A 19,454-nucleotide genomic window follows, 5' to 3' on the forward strand; every position below is an offset into this window, starting at 1 on the left:
AATGTATTTCCTGTTACCAAGTAATTTACGGCTTCTTTGCCTTTAGTTTTCCATGTGGCCCAATTTATCGGTGAATTCTGAAAGGTTATCCAAGGAGTGTTCCATAAGGTTGTGTTTTTAGGGAGTGATATTTTCATTTTCCTCCATGTGGTTATAGTGTTCTTAACTATACTGTTAATGTTGTTGTAATGACATCCTTGTCGTTGTTAGTCTCTGTATTCTTCCCCTGGCCACAGGAAGTGTGTCATATATCACAGTACAATGGCAGCGGGCACACTACCCTTCTTCTCCTTCCCTCCAACTCTCCCTCCTTCATCCCTCCTTCCCAATGTCCTCCGTCACCACATCCATCAAATTACCAGTCATCCCTCTCTCTAAATCCCCAGGGCTTTCACTAGGCGAGAACTTGAGCCCTCACAACAGCGGCGTGTGTGTTAGCGTGTGTGTTAGTGTGTGTGTTAGCGTGTGTGTTAGTGTGTGTGTGGGTCTCGTGCGTGTCACCACACTACACACCCAGATCAAACACACTGACTAACAGATCCCTCTCACTGTCAGATTGCTGTCCAGATATTTGTTTCCTTCATATGCATCGATTTATTTCAAATGCGAGCAGCTTCTAGTATTTCTCCCTCTGCAGTGATATCTGAATCAGAGCCTGTTGTGCTTTCTGGTTTATATCACACATGCATGTACACACAGAATGATTCTGCCCCCCCCCCCCCCTCCCTGGATGGATATGTATGAAGTGTTGGCCAGCAGCAGTTAAGTGATAGATGACCACATCACAGCTTTCTCCTCGTAGACTATCATCACCACACGTCTTTCATCAGACATCTCCTCTTACGTAAGGCCGCTAGGAATCCAGGAATCTGTCAGTCGCTCGACAGTTTAGGAGGGGAAAGAGAGAGAGGAGAGGGAGAAGAGAGAGATGAGAGGGACAAGAGAGAGAGGAGAGGGAGAAGAGAGAGATGAGAGGGAAAAGAGAGGGAGAAGAGAGAGATGAGAGGGAAAAGAGAGAGATGAGAGAGAGGAGAGGGAGAAGAGAGAGAGGAGAGGGAAAAGAGAGAGAGGAGAGGGAGAAGAGAGAGATGGACGAGATGAAGCCACAGCTTTCGCTCTTTTTTTCCTCCGTCAGGCTGTTCCCTCCTTTCAACTTCCTGTCTGCCGGCTTCAAAGCCCTGATTGGCCCTCAAACACTTCCTGTGTCGACGATGTCTTCCTTCCTGTGTCACAAACACCAGTGTGTTATCTAAGTGGACTCACAACTTGACACTCCCCCCCCCCCCCCATCTCTCTTTTACTAGTTTTTTAAATCCCCCTCTTCTGCCTAGCCAGCCTCTTCTCTATTAGGTGTGCAGGTTCAGATAAGCATAGTGTTTGGCAGCCATTATTATGTCCATCCGGCATCTGCAACCACGGCAGGTCTCTCAGGGGAAGCAGTGATGTCTGTAATCTGAAAGACAGCATTCATGGACAGGGGAAAAAGAAGCACTCTGCTTTCCGAGTTTGCCACTACCCATCTCACCCCGTCGACTCCAGACATCTCTCACACAAACTCATTCTCAATATTTCATTCTCTGTCATTCCCTTTTTCCTGGTCCTGTGTGTTTTGGCAGCACTCTCACACACATGAAACTACCTAAAGGCAGTAGGAGGCAGGTGTTTTTATACACACACACACACCTTTTCTCTCATAGCCTACATACACACATATTCTCCCGTGTCCTCGTACCGACCAGCTCGTCTCTGATTGGTTGGGAGCGTGTAATGTGGTGACGGAAGACCCTGGAGTGGTGAAACCCTGTGATGTACACCCCCCTTCCTCTGGGCCTGTCTCCCCCCCCCCCCCCCCCCCCCTCCCCCCCCCCCCCCCCCCCCCCCCCTCTCTCCCTCCATCTCCCCCTCTCTCTGTCTCTTACTCTCCTCCTTTCATCTCTCCTTATCAGGCCTATTCAGAGGCCTGTGGTGCTGTAGCTCCAGCAGCCAGCTCAGCAGGTGGGCCTCACTACCCACAATCCCACTGGAGTCCTTGGCACCTGGGGAAGCCGGGGGCGCCTCGTTCTCATTCCCCCATTTTAAACTCTCCCCCTCTCGGTCCCTTTCCTCGGCCGCGTCATTTATTGTACTGTCTCACTTTAGTGAGCTGTTATTGTTTTCCAATTATTGTGGGTTGAAAATCAGACAAAAAAACTCTTGGTTGGGTACAATGTTTTACCAGTCCATTGGTTGTGTTGATGTCAGAAGAGCTGGAGACAGTCAAACTCTTTCAGAGACCAAGCAAGCACCACAGGGAAGCTCTTATAGCCATTACCTAGATTAAATTCTTATAGCCATTACCTAGATTAAGCTCTTATAGCCATTACCTAGATTAAATTATTATAGCCATTACCTAGATTAAGCTCTTGCAGCCATTACCTAGATACAGTTTTTATAGCCATTACCTAGATTAAACTCTTGCAGCAAATACCTAGATTAAGCTTTTATAGCCATTGCCTGGATTAAGCTTTTATAGCCATTACCTAGATTACTAGATTAAGCTCTTATAGCCATGACCTAGATTAAGCTCTTATAGCCATTACCTAGATTAAGCTCATATAGCCATTACCTAGATTAAGCTCTTATAGCCATTACCTAGATTAAACTCTTATAGCCATTACCTAGATTAAGCTTTTATAGCCATTACCTAGATTAAGCTCTTATAGCCATTACCTAGATTAAGCTCTTATAGCCATTACCTGGATTAAGCTCTTGCAGCCATTACCTAGATTAAGGTTTTATAGCCATTACCTAGATTAAGCTCTTATAGCCATTACCTAGATTAAGTTTTTATAGCCATTACCTAGATTAAACGCTTATAGCCATTACCTAGATTACTAGATTAAGCTCTTATAGCCATGACCTAGATTAAGCTCCTATAGCCAATGCCTAGATTAAATTTTTATAGCCATTACCTAGATTAAACTTTTATAGCCATTACCTAGATTAAGCTCTTATAGCCAATGCCTAGATTAAGCTCTTATAGCCATTACCTAGAGTAAGCTCTTATAGCCATTACCTAGAGTAAGCTCTTATAGCCATTACCTAGATTAAGCTCTTATAGCCATTACCTAGATTAAGCTCTTATAGCCATTACCTAGATTAAGCTTTTATAGCCATTACCTAGATTAAACTCTTATAGCCATTACCTGAATAAAGCGTGGACAAGCATCTAGTGTGAAATACCAACCTACTATGGTGTTTATCACAGAAAGACAGGCGGGAGAAGCAGTGACAAGGATTATTATGGGAAATACATTTTGGTTAATGACTATTGACCAGCACTGTACCGGATTGGACAATAATCACACACATTTTGTTCCACGCTTTTACACACGCTAAAACACACATGGGTTGCAGTTTTTTTCAATTAAATCAATAGATCATCTACACACACAAACACACACATACAACACACACACACTACACATGCTACACACACAGCACCTGGCCACTGTGGTGTTTTCCCTGGTAGGTCAGTCCAGGGCCTAACTGATTGAGTCGTTTTCCTACCCAGGACCCTGTTCATTTGTTATTGTTGATTTCCCCTCACACACCAAAAGGAGATGTGGTGTGTTTACAAATGCGCACATACACACACAAACACACACACACACCCGCACACCTAATGCTTTCCTGCTAGAGAGGAATATAGGGGTGAAGGGTGACTAGGGCAGAAATCCCACCTGAGAGTGGGGGGGGGTGTGTGTGTGTGTGTGTGTGTGTGTGTGTGTGTGTGTGTGTGTGTGTGCAGAGTTCCATGCAGGCCAGACGTTTGGGTTGCTGTACCCTATCAGAAAGAGCCACGGTTTCTAATCAATCTATTTTTGCCAAACCACTCTACAAACTGTGTGGATGGTCTCTCTTTCCAAAATGAAACTTTTTCCTAGAATAACCGCAGCTCCACGTGCCGTGTTCCTCGTTTGAGTCCTGGTGATAATCAGCAATATTCTGTAATATTCCATTATGTTCCTACTGTGAAATATATGTGTGTTGACTGTGGTAGGGCAGGGCCCGTGATGTCTGCCTAACTAGCACGTTGATTTCATTGGCATCATTAGCAGTCATAGCCTACTAAACACAGATAAATACAACTCAAAACATGCTATTCTGTTCTTTTAAATAAATGGTCTTCTATAATGTTTTTTTATGACCTTCCTAAACTAAATATGAATGGATTTCTTTGATTGTTAATATTACATGGATGTATTAGACTGGCTATTAGACTATTTAACAGGCTATGCTATGCTAGGCTATGCTAATGGCGCTTTGAGGATGAAATGCCCAGAAACCTTTTTTTCTATTTTATTATATTTGTCTCAAAGGATTGCTAGAGTTTAGAATACACATATTTAGGATCGGTGGGTTCAAGGTTTTCAGTGAAATGAAGTTATTGAAATGACCGAATGTAAAACGTCCTGATTGACCGTCTGAGCCGTTCTAGTGTTAACGGCTTCAATGTCAAGGCCAGCGCCTCAAAGAGCCATGGCTGGACATGGAATAGAATATAACTGTAGTGTCCATCCATGGACAATGCACTGCAGTCCTCAGGAAAACAATACTCTTCCAATCCTTTTTTATTTGCATTTACAATCAACCCAAACACGTTGATGTTGTGGTCTTCCGTTTAACCATGATGTCAGCTTCCGTATTGTAAATATTTAGAGCGGTCCGGGTTCCAGGTCTAATCTCCATCACAGTGCATTATGCTGATTTTCTCTGACACGCCCCCAAGACGGTTATCCTCTCGCTTTCTCTCCGTCTCAATGATGGAAAATGTGTACGAGCATATTTTACCGTCTCTACTCGTTCGCGCCCAGACACACACAAACACACACTCGTTCATAATGCATGCATTCAGGCAGAACCAGAGGATTATATTAACCCCTTGTTACCCTGATGTTGTAATTCCCCATATAGACCTATTGCATTGTTACACTAATGTGACCGTGTCCGTGGTTCCTAAGGGAGGAGTTACTGTTCATGTCCATTAGGGACGCAGCCCATGTTCCCAATTACTCTGCTATAGGAGTTCAACTCCTGCAGAACATCTCTCAGAGGAGACTAAACCATATGTTTAGCAGCAGGTGGGGATTGCTACCTGTATTAATATACAGTATGTGCTTTCTCAGCCCCAATCCGTCTTTGTTAGGCCACTCCAGCACACACACACACCACTATCCAAACCGCTCCACAGTCCCAATCACCCAATCACATCATCTTTTCAAACAGGCACAGCGCTGAGCCGCCCGCCCTGCTATAGCTAACGCTAGCTCCACTCAGCACAATCCATCGCAGCCGCTACTGCTATCGCTAACCGCTAACTCCGCTCAATCAGCTAATCGATGAAAGCTCCTGGTGATCAGAGGGCGCTAGGCGAACTAGCTACCTGAGATTTAGGGGGTTCAGCTGGGGGTTCGGTGCTTGGCTACTGTTGGTTTGGGGTTCGGGCTGGCGGTGCAGACCCTCGTTGTGCGGGTGCTCACTCACAGAGGGGTTTCTCTCTAAGATGGCGTCATTCATCTCGCGGTTAATAAACCTAGCAAGCGGCAAAGCGGGCTTTGCAGAATTCCAATATGTTGCCCGACGTGAATAATTTAAGGCACACAGCGTGACGCCATCCTTTGAAGTACTTTCTTTGAAGCAAAAGCCCCCCTTTTTCCTCCTATCTTCTCCTCCATCCATCCCTCTCTTCATCTCTTCCCCCTCTCCATCCAAAATAACTACACCAAGACTTGGTCCTGTTTGCACTGCCTTTTGGTTCCCAGTGGAATAACTTTGGTGACGCTGCTTTTAGTTGTCCTCTGTAAGAGGAAGGGTTCTCTCCATCCCCCTCCTTTCTCACTCACTCTATCTCTCTCTCTCTCTCTCTCTCTCTCTCTCTCTCTCTCTGTCTTTCTGTCCTCTGAGTTCTGCTAAACATACTAAAGAGCGAGAAAAATAAAAAGAGAGGAATGAGAAAGAGAGGCTGTGGTTGAGGCGTATTTGCGAGCTCTGAAGATGACAGCAGTTTTGGGAGTTGTTATTTCTGAATGACCCAACCATCCATCCCTCATTCCACTCGGTCTCTTGCTCGCTCTCTCTCTCTCTCTCTCTCTCTCTCTCTCTCTCTCTCTCTCTCTCTCTCTCTCTCTCTCTCTCTCTCTCTCTCTCTCTCTCTCTCTCTCTCTCTCTCTCTCCTGCTATTTCTCTATTTTCTTCACTCTCTCTCCCTTTTGTCTCCACTGGCAAGCCCTTGAAATATAAAAAAAAAAAAGTTATACTGAACAAAAATATAAATGCAACATGCAACAATTTCAATGATTTTACTGAGTTACAGTTCATAAGGAAATCAGTCAACTGAAATAAATGATTTTCTTTATCTATGGATTTCACATGACTGTGTAAAGATCATGCTGTTTAATCAGCTTCTTGATGTGCCACACCTGTCAGGTGGATGGATTATCTTGGCAAAGGATAAATTCTCACTAACAGGGATGGAAACACATTTTTGCACAAAATTTGAGAGGAATAAAAAACGTGTGTACGGAGCATTTTATTTCACCTCGTGAAACATGGGACCAACACTTTACTTTGCGTTTATATTTTTGTTCAGTGTATATTACGGGGGGAAAATACTTGCATATTTATTGTAGAGTAATACAAACATGGAAAGCTTTTAGTGACACTTTTCCAAATAAGATATCACACATGCCTTTTACAGAATATACACTGAGTGGACAAAACATTAGGAACACCTTCCTAATATTGAGTTGCACTCCCTTTTGCCCCCAGAACAGCGTCAATTCATCGGGGAATGGACTCAAGGTGTCGAAAGCGTTCCACAGGGATGTTGGCCCATGTTGACTCCAATGCTTCCCACAGTTGTGTGAAGTTGGCTGGATGTCCTTTGGCTGGTGGACCATTCTTTATACACACGGGAAACGGTTGAGTGTGAAAAACCCAGCAGCGCTTCAGTTCTTGACTCAAACCGGAGCGCCTGGCACCTACTACCGTACCCCGTTCAAAGGCACTTCAATCTTTTGTCTTGCTACTTAAAAGCAATAGCTGCCTATGTTGTACAGCCAGCCAACCATTCAATCCTGAGACTGTGAAGGGAGCTTGGGGACCTTAAAGTAGGTGTTTGAATGTGTACATTACATCGGTATAATGTACACTGTCTCCGTGTACTTTACATACTTTCATGTTGTTTGTTGTCTGTGCATGGATGTACACTCACGTTTTCCCTCCGTCTGACATTCGTTATTCTATTTCGTATCGCTCGGCCACGCCACAACACGGCTGGGTTTGCCGTCCGTGATTCCCTCCGACCCTTGTCTCTCTCCCGATGTCCTTGATCCAACCAGAGCCTTGAAATAAAGATCAAAGGCTTTTCCTCCCCCGCTCTCCCACTCTACTCCACACCTTGCTGCCTGGTGCACGCACCACACCTCGCTCCGGCACAGATAAAAGACCCCCCCCCCCCCGTGTGTTGATGGACAGGTCCAGTCTATTTGATCCACTGTTAGGCCTCGTCAGCAGGGGTGCTGGTCATAAAGAAACGGAGGAAAGTAACAACGTCAAAACAAGACTACATGTTGTAGAACTATAGTTTTACAAATCTTTTTCAACGTGTATTTAAAAAAAAAAAAATCACTTTGTTCTTTATTTTGGTCTTTCTAAAGCCTGGCTGTAGGCTACCCAATGAACTGACACACTGCCTCTAGCATTAGTTCCTGTTGTTATTAGCCAAGCGGTTACCAGAACACCACTCGTGCCGCCAAAGCCCCTCTCCCCTCCATCACCATATCCTCAGGCCGGATATTAAGCCCCAGTGTTTTGGATCCAACACAACCCCACTGGTTACATCACACAGCCAAAATCCATACAGCAGCACCCTCTGCCACTTTCTCTTCCTCTCTCTCTTTATCTCTCATTCAGCCTACCATAGACTGCTCTCATTCCCCCACAGCCAATCAGAAACTATTCCAATCAGTGTCGATCTCTGGGCACGGGTGGGCAGAGTGGGCCAGGGCCTGTAGGTAATGGTACAGGGCGTGTGTTTGTTCCAATGGCCCTCAGGAGACAGGGCATGGCACAGCACAGAGGTAAGCTCAGTACATCCTGGGGGGAGCTTAGTATAACAACATTCCCATAAATCCCCATAATATTCCCAAAACATCCCCATATGTCCCCACAATATTCCCAAAACATCCCCATATATCCCCAAAATATTCCAAAAACATCCCCATATATCTCCACAATATTCCAAAAACATCCCCAAAATATTCCCTAAACATCCCCATATATCCCCAAAATATTCCAAAAACATCCCTATATATCCCCATAATATTCCAAAAACATCCCCAAAATATTCCCTAAACATCCCCATATATCTCCACAATATTCCCAATACATCCCCATATATCTCCACAATATTCCAAAAACATCCCTATATATCCCCATAATATTCCCAAAACATCCCCAAAATATTCCCTAAACATCCCCATATATCTCCACAATATTCCCAATACATCCCCATATATCCCCAAAATATTCCCTAAACATCCCCATATATCTCCACAATATTCCCAAAACATCCCCATATATCTCCACAATATTCCCAAAACATCCCCATATATCTCCACAATATTCCCTAAACATCCCCATATATCTCCACAATATTCCCTAAACATCCCCATATATCTCCACAATATTCCCAAAACATCCCCATATATCCCCAAAATCTTCCCAAAACATCCCATATATCCCCAAAATCTTCCCAAAACATCCCAATATATCCCCACAATATTCCCAATACATCCCCATATATCTCCACAATATTCCCAAAACATCCCCATATATCTCCACAATATTCCCAAAACATCCCCATATATCTCCACAATATTCCCTAAACATCCCCATATATCTCCACAATATTCCCTAAACATCCCCATATATCTCCACAATATTCCCAAAACATCCCCATATATCCCCAAAATCTTCCCAAAACATCCCATATATCCCCAAAATCTTCCCAAAACATCCCAATATATCCCCACAATATTCCCAAAACATCCCCATATATCTCCATAATATTCCCAAAACATCCCCATATATCTCCACAATATTCCCAAAACATCCCCATATATCTCCACAATATTCCCAAAACATCCCCATATATCTCCACAATATTCCCAAAACATCCCCACAATATTCCCAAAACATCCCCATATATCTCCACAATATTCCCAAAACATCCCCATATATCTCCACAATATTCCCTAAACATCCCCATATATCTCCACAATATTCCCAAAACATCCCCACAATATTCCCAAAACATCCCCATATATCCCCAAAATATTCCCAAAACATCCCAATATATCCCCACAATATTCCCAAAACATTTCCATAGTGTTCAAACTGCCCAAAATAATTTTAGGCGCCAGCACTCATTTTAATTTGACTATACCAGGGTTGATATTCTAGAGTGAATATTCAATAAGAAGTTAGAGGTGCCCAATACTGGCCCAATTCATGCACTAAGTATAGGGAGCAGAAAGGAACCTGAGACAGGGACAATGTCAAGGCACCAGACCTGAGAGAATGGAATGATTAACAAGCTGCAATTGTATTGATTTGGTAGCTATTTCCTTTACTGCCGGAGGGGAATAATTGATGATAATGCGAGCAGTAATTAAATAGTTATGTATTTGCAAAGATAAATACATTGTTGAGGAAGCTATTGATATGGGTGATAACACTAATGATACTGTACTTAGTAATTATTATAATATTATTTAGGTACAATATTATAGTATGATTTAAAAGTATTTAATGTCATTTTTTAAATAATGATGTATTGAATAAATACAATATTATTTAATAATTATTGTCATAAGTATTACAATTAGTATAGCTAGTAATCAGAACAATATTCATGTTGTAATTTTGTATGTAGTATTTTCAACACATTATTAAGAGCTTTATTACCTTATTACCTTATCATATATAAGTTATGCGTCCATGAATATGCTGATAATCAAGTAGCTGTAATTATTATTTTAGTTGTCCGCAATTTTTATTGCTAGCTACATAAGTAATGATTTTGATTATCACATTTCTTTTAATCTAGAAATGATATTTTTGTTTGTTTTTATATACAGATGTATTGATAGAGGCTTTTTCAGAATAGCAGTGGTTTGAAGTACTGCACTTTATACTATGCAGTTGGTTTTTACATATCGCTGCTTTGAAAACGACACCTACGGCTGATCCCATTTAACTCCTTTGTCTTTCAACAGTTTTTTCAAATCAGCACCCTGTTGTGTGTTACTGGTGGGGGAGGCGTCATGTTCTTAAATGTGTGGTGACACACACATGCATCTTTTCATCTCCCACGCTGTGTGATCCTATGAAACCCTGTTGAGAGGAAAGATAGAACATACTGTATGTTTCCCATGCCAATAAAGCCCTTTGAATTGAATTGAATGGAAAGAGAGAGAAGTTCAAGGTCAGGCAACACCTACCCAGGGAGCCCCACTCCCATAACACCCTCATCACCCCAGCCCTAACACCCAGTCCCAGCACCATACACCTGCGCTAACACCATTTATCGATTCCAAACGACCACCATTACCAGATAAAAACCTGCCCTCGATCCCAGCACCACGTAAATGAACATCCCAATGATCAAAAGCCTGTAATCATGACAACAGGAGCAGCTGTGGTATCAACCCATTTAAACCCTGCTACATTTCCTTCAGATCACATTCTCACAGAGGTGAAAATCATCTGAGAAATACAATATTCAAAGCCTGTATTAATTACACATTTTTGGTGAAATTGTGTGTGTGTGTGTGTGTGTGTGTGTGTGTGTGAAGTGGGTCTAATTTTAAAGCAGTGAGTGTTTATTTCCTGGCTGCATAGCTGGTTAGCCTCGGGGCGAGGATTAACAGGAAGTGGTGTTGAGTTTAAAAATGAAAAACAACATTGGCCTGAATTTGTTCTATGAAAGAGAGAGTGAAAGAGAGAAGTGTGTAAGGCTTTGATTTGATTTCCCTGTGGTGATCATCTGGCCAAGTGAAACTGTTGCAACTACTGGGCATTCAGAGTGTTACGTTGATCCCTCGACCACGTTTGCAACACACCAAATCATATTCCTTCTACGTATAAAATGTTATCTGATAATACTTTACAGTTTAAATATGCTTCACCTCCATTTTTGTAATTTGTGGCGAACATGGAAGTTCCGAAATTACACAAATGTACAAAAAGCTACATGTATAAGCCAACAACAACAATTTGCTTATTTTCCGTCAATCTTCCACTCATCACAATGACACACGACTTTGACACAGCAACTAATCTTCCTCTCCATCTCCCCCCCTTCCTCCCCCTCCCTCTCCCCCCCCCATCCAGGCATCCTGTACAAGGGCAATGGTGAGAACGTGTTCATCTCCCAGCAGCCCCCAGTGATCAGCAGCATCATGGGTAACGGCCGGCGCCGCAGCATCTCGTGCCCCAGCTGTAACGGCCAGGCGGAGGGCAACAAGCTGCTGGCCCCCGTGGCGCTGGCCTGTGGCGCCGACGGGAGCCTCTTCGTCGGGGACTTCAACTACATCAGACGCATCTTCCCCTCTGGGAACGTCACCAGTGTCATGGAGCTCAGGTAAGGACGGAGAGAGAGGGGGAAAAACAGTCTATTTGTTGTACTTTTCCTTTGGTCTGAATCAAACCGCTGTTGATGTGGTTTATTTCTTGAAGATGGTTTTACTTTTGCAATTTTCTTGTTTTACCTACTTCTGATGAATGACTAACATGCATATGTAGAGAAAGAGGGATGGATGGATAAATGGAGGGAGGGATGGATGGAGGTGGGGCGTTGGTTGGGTGGATGGATGGATGGATTGAAGGGGTGGAGCTCAGGTTGCCAGGCCCTCAAACGATGGTTTGGGGAAGGGAGATGGGCAGGAGAATTCAGTGATGGATGGCTGGATGACACAAGAGCTACCACCTGATACACACATTGATTTGTTTCAGTAAAAAATGCAATTTAACGCTCACTACATGTGGAGTGTGGTCAGTCTTATCTGGTCATTTACAATGATGAGATACAGAGATGTTATGGAAGGCACACACACACACACACACACACACACACACACACACACAGCCTCTCCTCTAACCTGGTCTGTAGGACATTTTAGCCCTGTTATGTACACACACTGCTCATAAATGACCTTCTCACATTTTACCCTGAGGAAATATATTGTCTGCCTCTTTCTTCTCCAGCTTCTCCTTCTCTTGCTTTCTCTCTTTCCTCACTGATGCTCTCACCCTTCCATGCAAATGTGACCAAACACAGGGCTACAAATCCGCCCCTGTCTTTCTCTCTCAATCTCTCTCTAATTCAAATTCAAATTCAGACTTTATTGGCATGAAATTCAATTTGTTGATATTGCCAAAGCAGTATAGTGGTAGGCTACAGCATTTCAGTAAATACAGTACAATGTGATGAGGATAATGAAATACAGTTCATTTCAATAGTAATAATAATAATAGTACATATAATCATGTATACAAGAACAACACTATTGCTCTCTCTCTCTCTCTCTCTCTCTCTCTCTCTCTCTCTCTCTCTCTCTCTCTTTCTCTCTCTCTCTCTCTCTCTCTCTTTCTCTCTCTTACTGTCTCTCTCTCTCTCTCTCTCTCTTTCTCTCTCTCTCTTACTGTCTCTCTCTCTCTCTTTCTGTCTCTCTCTTACTGTCTCTCTCTCGCTCTCTTTCTCGCTCTTTCTCTTGCTCTCTCTCTCGCTCTCTCTCTCGTTCTCTTTCTTCCTGTCTCTCTCTCTTTCTGTCTCTCTCTTACTGTCTCTCTCTCTCTGTCTCGCTCTCTCTCTCTCTCTCTCTCTCTCTCTCTCTCTCTCTCTCTCTCTCTCTTTCTGTCTCTCTCTCTTTCTGTCTCTCTCTCTCCGTCTCTCTCTTTGCCCAGCACACTGTAATGCACCCAGGCTTAACTCAATTTCATTATTAGGCTTGATGGGTAATGCCCAGTCCTGTAAATTAAATTGACTAATTAGAAAAAGAGAGAGAGAAAGAGTGTGTGTGCGCGCGCTTATGCGCATGCATGTGTGTGTGCGTGTTTGCATGTGTATTATAAATGAAAAGTCACTCCGCAGCCTTGGCATATACAGTAATCCCAGCGTCCTGGCTAGTCACCGGGGGTGCTAACGCTGTTGTTTAGGCCCTGCCTTTTCATTGTCAGGAACACAATCAATAGGCCATTATGAGCCTGTTAACCTGGAGCACAAGTCTGGCACGCTAATGCTACCTCCCAGGTGAACCATTCATGCTAACGCAAACACTAGCTCCCAGGTGGACAGCTGTGTGTGTGTGTGTGTGGGGGGTGTCTAACTCTTTGACTGCCTGACAGTATATGTGTACTGTATGTTAATGTGTCCGTGTGTATGACAACTTGTATTGTGTGTGTGTGTGTGTGTGTGTGTGTGTGTGTGTGTGTGTGTGTGTGTGTGTGTGAAAACATCTCTCTCTTTCTGTGTGTTCTCCATCCTGACTAACCAACACTTCTATTATCTCTCTCTTTCTGTGTGTTCTCCATCCTGACTAACCAACACTTCTATTATCTCTCTCTTTCTGTGTGTTCTCCAGTCTGACTAGCCATCACTTCTATTATCTCTCTCTTTCTGTGTGTTCTCCATCCTGACTAGCTAACACTTCTATTATCTCTCTCGTTCTGTGTGTTCTCCATCCGGACTAGCCAACACTTCTATTATCTCTCTCTTTCTGTGTGTTCTCCATCCGGACTAGCCAACACTTCTATTATCTCTCTCTTTCTGTGTGTTCTCCACTCTGACTAACCAACACTTATATTATCTCTCTCTTTCTGTGTGTTCTCCATCCTGACTAGCCAACACTTCTATTATCTCTCTCTTTCTGTGTGTTCTCCACTCTGACTAACCAACACTTCTATTATCTCTCTCTTTCTGTGTGTTCTCCACTCTGACTAACCAACACTTCTATTATCTCTCTCTTTCTGTGTGTTCTCCAGTCTGACTAACCAAAACTCTTCTATTATCTCTCTCTTTCTGTGTGTTCTCCATCCGGACTAGCCAACACTTCTATTATCTCTCTCTTTCTGTGTGTTCTCCAGTCTGACTAACCAAAACTCTTCTATTATCTCTCTCTTTCTGTGTGTTCTCCAGTCTGACTAACCAACACTCTTCTATTATCTCTCTCTTTCTGTGTGTTCTCCAGTCTGACTAACCAACACTCTTCTATTATCTCTCTCTTTCTGTGTGTTCTCCAGTCTGACTAACCAACACTCTTCTATTATCTCTCTCTTTCTGTGTGTTCTCCATCCTGACTAACCAACACTCTTCTATTATCTCTCTCTTTCTGTGTGTTCTCCAGTCTGACTAACCAACACTTCTATTATCTATCTCTTTCTGTGTGTTCTCCAGTCTGACTAACCAACACTATTCTATTATCTCTCTCTTTCTGTGTGTTCTCCATCCTGACTAACCAACACTCTTCTATTATCTCTCTCTTTCTGTGTGTTCTCCAGTCTGACTAACCAACACTTCTATTATCTCTCTCTTTCTGTGTGTTCTCCAGTCTGACTAACCAACACTCTTCTATTATCTCTCTCTTTCTGTGTGTTCTCCAGTCTGACTAACCAACACTCTTCTATTATTTCTCTCTTTCTGTGTGTTCTCCATCCTGACTAACCAACACTCTTCTATTATCTCTCTCTTTCTGTGTGTTCTCCATCCTGACTAACCAACACTCTTCTATTATCTCTCTCTTTCTGTGTGTTCTCCATCCTGACTAACCAACACTCTTCTATTATCTCTCTCTTTCTGTGTGTTCTCCAGTCTGACTAACTAACACTCTTCTATTATCTCTCTCTTTCTGTGTGTTCTCCAGTCTGACTAACCAACACTCTTCTATTATCTCTCTCTTTCTGTGTGTTCTCCAGTCTGACTAACCAACACTCTTCTGTTATCTCTTTTTTTCTCTCTTTCTTGTTCCCTTCTGCTTCCGCTTTTCTAAGAAATAAAGATTTCAGACATAGGTAAGCCTCAGTAACAATATAACCATGTACCACAGATCCATACCAGTCTTGTTTCCCTCTCTCTCTGTCCCCTGTGTAAACCCTAGTGGCAGCTCGTCCATAGAATACAGTCACTATCTTTATATAAAGGCTTTGGAGGGATTTCAGAATCATTCTAGCGGATTGGCCGACATCAGCTCTCGGCGAATCGGACTCCTTTATCTGCCTACAAACCTGCTGGAACCATCCAGAACCCACTAGTTGTTGTTTTGTACATTGTAAAAGACAACTTAACACTTTTATAAAATCGCTAACTAGCAACAACAACAAAAAACGCTAACTAGCAAAACGTTTTGAGGGGTCTGTTTTCAACTCAATACTTCTCTGTTGTACGGTTGGGGCCCTTTGACAAAGAGGAGTGAGGACGAGACACGGGGTCAAGTCTAGATGGAGAGGAGGAACTATGGTGGTGTTCAGAGGAGAGAGGAGAGGAGGAACTATGGTGGTGTTCAGAGGTGCTCTCTCTGTCTTTGTCCCTGACTAGCGTTGGTTTGCACTAAATCAGGCCTATACAGGCCTGTACAGACACACACGGTACAGACACACACACATACACCCAGACACATACAGACACACACAGACACACACACACACCCAGACGTCTCGCTCTATTTGGGAGTATCATTAAGTCTAGCGTTATTGACTCCCTTGCTCTGCTGAGCTTTGTAAACTGGAGAGACTATTGACCTCAAACCTCCTCAGAGCCATTCTAATGAAGGAGGATCCACGCGAACACACAGTCATGCACACACACATTTGTTATCATTCAATGATGTTTGTCTTTTGACCTTCAGCTTCTTGTTATCTGTTTGCCTCTGTGTTTGCCTCTGTGTTTGCCTCTGTGTAAATCCTTCTTGTCTTTAGCCCACAGTGACAAAGAAACACCTGCCTCGTCATATTTGTCAAAGAAATGGAAAGATTCACCTCAATATGGAGGAGTGGGGGTGTCTGTCTCCCCGTTTTCTTTACTCCTGCCCCGAAGTGACACTCCTTCGTAACCGTTCTCACTCTGACTGAGTAATCGCTGACGACAGATTCATATTCAAAGCCAAGCCTCTGCGTTCGCTACTTCCCAGAATGTTTTCCTGTCTACTTTTACCTGGAAGTGAAGTGGGCACTAGGAGAACAGTGGAGTGTCAGTGAGAGCAAAGTGCAAAGACAGTCAAATGCTCCAAAAGTAGATTTTCCTCCAATGTTTAAAAAAAATATATATATTATTCTGTTTATCTTGGCTATACAGTGCCTTGCGAAAGTATTCGGCCCCCTTGAACTTTGCGACCTTCTGCCACATTTCAGGCTTCAAATTTCAGGGTCCGAATACTTTCGCAAGGCACTGTATATCATATAGGCCTCCCGCTCTCTCTCTCTCTCTCTCTCTCTCTCTCTCTCTCTCTCTCTGTCTCTCTCTCTCTCTCTCTCTCTCTGTCTCTCTCTCTGTCTCTCTCTCTGTCTCTCTCTCTCTCTGTCTCTCTCTCTCTCTCTCTCTGTATCTCTCTGTCTCTATCTGTCTCTCTCTCTGTCTCTCTCTGTCTCTCTCTCTCTCTCTCTCTCTGTCTCTCTCTCTCTGTCTCTCTCTCTCTCTGTCTCTCTCTGTCTCTCTCTCTGTATCTCTCTCTGTCTCTCTGTCTCTCTGTCTCTCTCCCTCTGTCTCGCTGTCTCTCTCTCTCTGTCTCTCTCTCTCTCTCTCTGTCTCTCTCTGTCTCTCTCTCTCTCTCTCTCTGTCTCTCTGTCTCTCTCTCTCTCTGTCTCTCTCTCTCTCTCTCTCTCTCTCTCTCTCTCAATTTAAGGGCTTTTATATGTTTACATTGCAAAAGCAAGTGAAATAGACAATAAACAACGGTGAAATAAACTATAAAGATGTAACAGTAAACATTACACTCACAAAAGTTCCAAAAGAATAAACACATTTCAAATGTCATATTATGTCTATATACAGTGTCTCTCTGTATCTCTCGGTCTCTAGCCATGAGTGTGTCATTAGAAACAGCCAGCCTGTCCTTGGTATGAGGTGTCTGGGTCCTTCCCCCTATTTTAAGCCGTCCTAATTGACACCCGTTGATCAGTTGTTGACTTTCATCAATCGCTACGGCAACCGCCGGCGCCCAGCTCACCAAGCAGGCGATGATGGAGCGAATGTGACAGGTTACTGGGCATCATTAGGAGCGCGTCAGACGATAGTGATCGGCAGTCGCATCGCGTTAGGGTCATCCCGGCTGAGGCCATATGCCACTGTGGAACCGTGTGCCCCCTCCTCTAACACTTCTAGTATGATGTACCACAGGCACAAAATGGACGCTGCACTCTCATCTTCCCTCTGGTCTTTCACAACACGAATGCAGCAGCCTGAACCCTTCTGTCATTTTCAGTGTTCATTTGCTTAGTTTCCTTGTTAGTGGTACGGTATCTTTATGTGAAGTGTGGCTGTAGTGTGAGTTCTGTAGTGTCGCAATTCACTGTCCCAAACTGTCAACTCTTCCTCCACTTTGTTTTCCGTAGCAACAACCCGGCCCACCGGTACTACCTGGCGACGGACCCGGTTACGGGGCAGCTGTACGTGTCAGACACCAACTCCCGCCGTATCTACCGTCCCAAGGTCCTGACGGGCACCAAGGAGCTGCTCCAGAACGGAGAGGTGGTGGCTGGTACCGGGGAGCAGTGTCCCCCCTTCGACGAGGCACGCTGCGGGGACGGGGGCGTGGCCACAGAGGCCCTCCTCATGGGGCCCAAAGGTAGGATGACAGAGGAATAGACACACGCACACACACTGCCACATGCTGAAAATTGGTACAGACAACAAAATTATTGACATAATACATTTACAGTGCCCTGTACAGAGAAACACACAACTACACAGGACATTGGTACAGACACCAACAAAAATGCACACACACACACACACACACACACACACACACACACACACACACACACACACACACACACACACACACACACACACACACACACACAGAAACAGACACAGACACACACAGACACAGACACACACACACACACAGACACACACACAGACACAGACACAGACACACACACAGACACACACACAGACACACACACACACATTATATGGTCTGGCATATAATTCATGCACAGTTCCCTGTAGAGAAAAACAGACCAGCCCTTGGTAAAAGCTTAAGCACTCTTACCCGGCAAGCTTCCATCCCCATTATACTACCATTATGCTACCATTATACTACCATTATTTTACCATTATGCTACCATTATACTACCATTATGCTACCATTATGCTACCATTATACTACCATTATGCTACCAATATACTACCATTATGCTACCATTATACTACCTTTATGCTACCAATATACTACCATGGCATTAGAACATAACCACACAGACTCAGACTGACAGAAACTTCCCACATACTCACTTAGTATGGCCTCCAACACTCCGCTTCAGGCAATCTGTCAGTCTGTCTGTCCTCGCCGCACCAGCCAGCCCCCATAAAACCTGTCTGTAACCCACAGGTGTGACTATCACACACACACCCCGGCGGTAATGAGGTGAGAGGTGGCTGAGCAGTAGCTGGGAGATTTTGGCAGGCACAAGCTTTTAGTCTAGATTTTAATGGAGAGAGCCTTTAGACACACACACACATTATCTCTCTCTCACACACACACACATTATCTCTCTCTCACACACACACACACACGCACACAGTTGCCTGTTAAACTGCAGTTAGAGAGCGAGTCGGAAGACCATTAGGAGGGCGGTAACGTGTGAGAGAGGGAAAGAGAGAGTAGAGAAATGCAAATAAATGTTAGCGAGCCGTCGCTAGCAGCAGATGGCTTAGAGAGAGAGGGGGATGGAGAGAAGAGAGAGCGAGAGTGTTTTCATTTCCAACATGCCGCCTCTCAGCCTTGCCACTCCTCTCCTATTCTCCCTTCTTTTCATCCCACCCTCTCCACTCAGCATCTCTTATCACCTCCTCCCTCTCTTCTCTCCTCCCTTCCTCTTCCTCCTCTCATTCCATCCTCCTCCTCTCTTCATCTGTCTCTCCTTTGATTAGCTTGCTGGTCATGACGGAATGCGGCAGGGTTTTTTAACACCCCTCCTCTCCCATCCATCCATTCTTTCTCTCCTCCCCCTCCCCACCCCTCTTCCTCTTCACCTCCCCCTCCTCCCCCTCCCCCCCCTCTTCCCCTTCACCCCCCCCTCCTCCCCCTCCATATCCCTCTTCCCCTTCACCCCCCCTCCTCCCCCTCCCCCTTCACCCCCCCACCCACCCTCCTCCCCCTCCCTACGGGATCAGCAGTGGAGCAGGT

The 19,454-nt window shown here is 44.2% G+C and overlaps 1 protein-coding gene across 10 annotated transcripts in view; it reads left to right on the plus strand.

Annotated features, from left to right (window-relative positions):
• LOC110498654 (teneurin-3) overlaps window positions 1–19,454 on the plus strand; it is a 426,574-nt gene that overhangs the window by 383,207 nt on the left and 23,913 nt on the right. For 7 of the 10 annotated variants that reach the window (XM_036954326.1, XM_036954327.1, XM_036954329.1 and 4 more), the window contains 3 exons: window positions 11,440–11,689; window positions 15,094–15,114; window positions 17,650–17,882. In XM_036954326.1, coding sequence (XP_036810221.1) covers window positions 11,440–11,689; window positions 15,094–15,114; window positions 17,650–17,882 — 504 coding nt within the window. The remainder of the gene's footprint in view (window positions 1–11,439; window positions 11,690–15,093; window positions 15,115–17,649; window positions 17,883–19,454) is intronic. The other 3 variants (XM_036954328.1, XM_036954330.1, XM_036954334.1) reach the window with 1 other exon arrangement.

Source organism: Oncorhynchus mykiss, chromosome 19 (genome assembly GCF_013265735.2).
Source record: "Oncorhynchus mykiss isolate Arlee chromosome 19, USDA_OmykA_1.1, whole genome shotgun sequence".
NCBI lineage: Eukaryota > Metazoa > Chordata > Actinopteri > Salmoniformes > Salmonidae > Oncorhynchus > Oncorhynchus mykiss.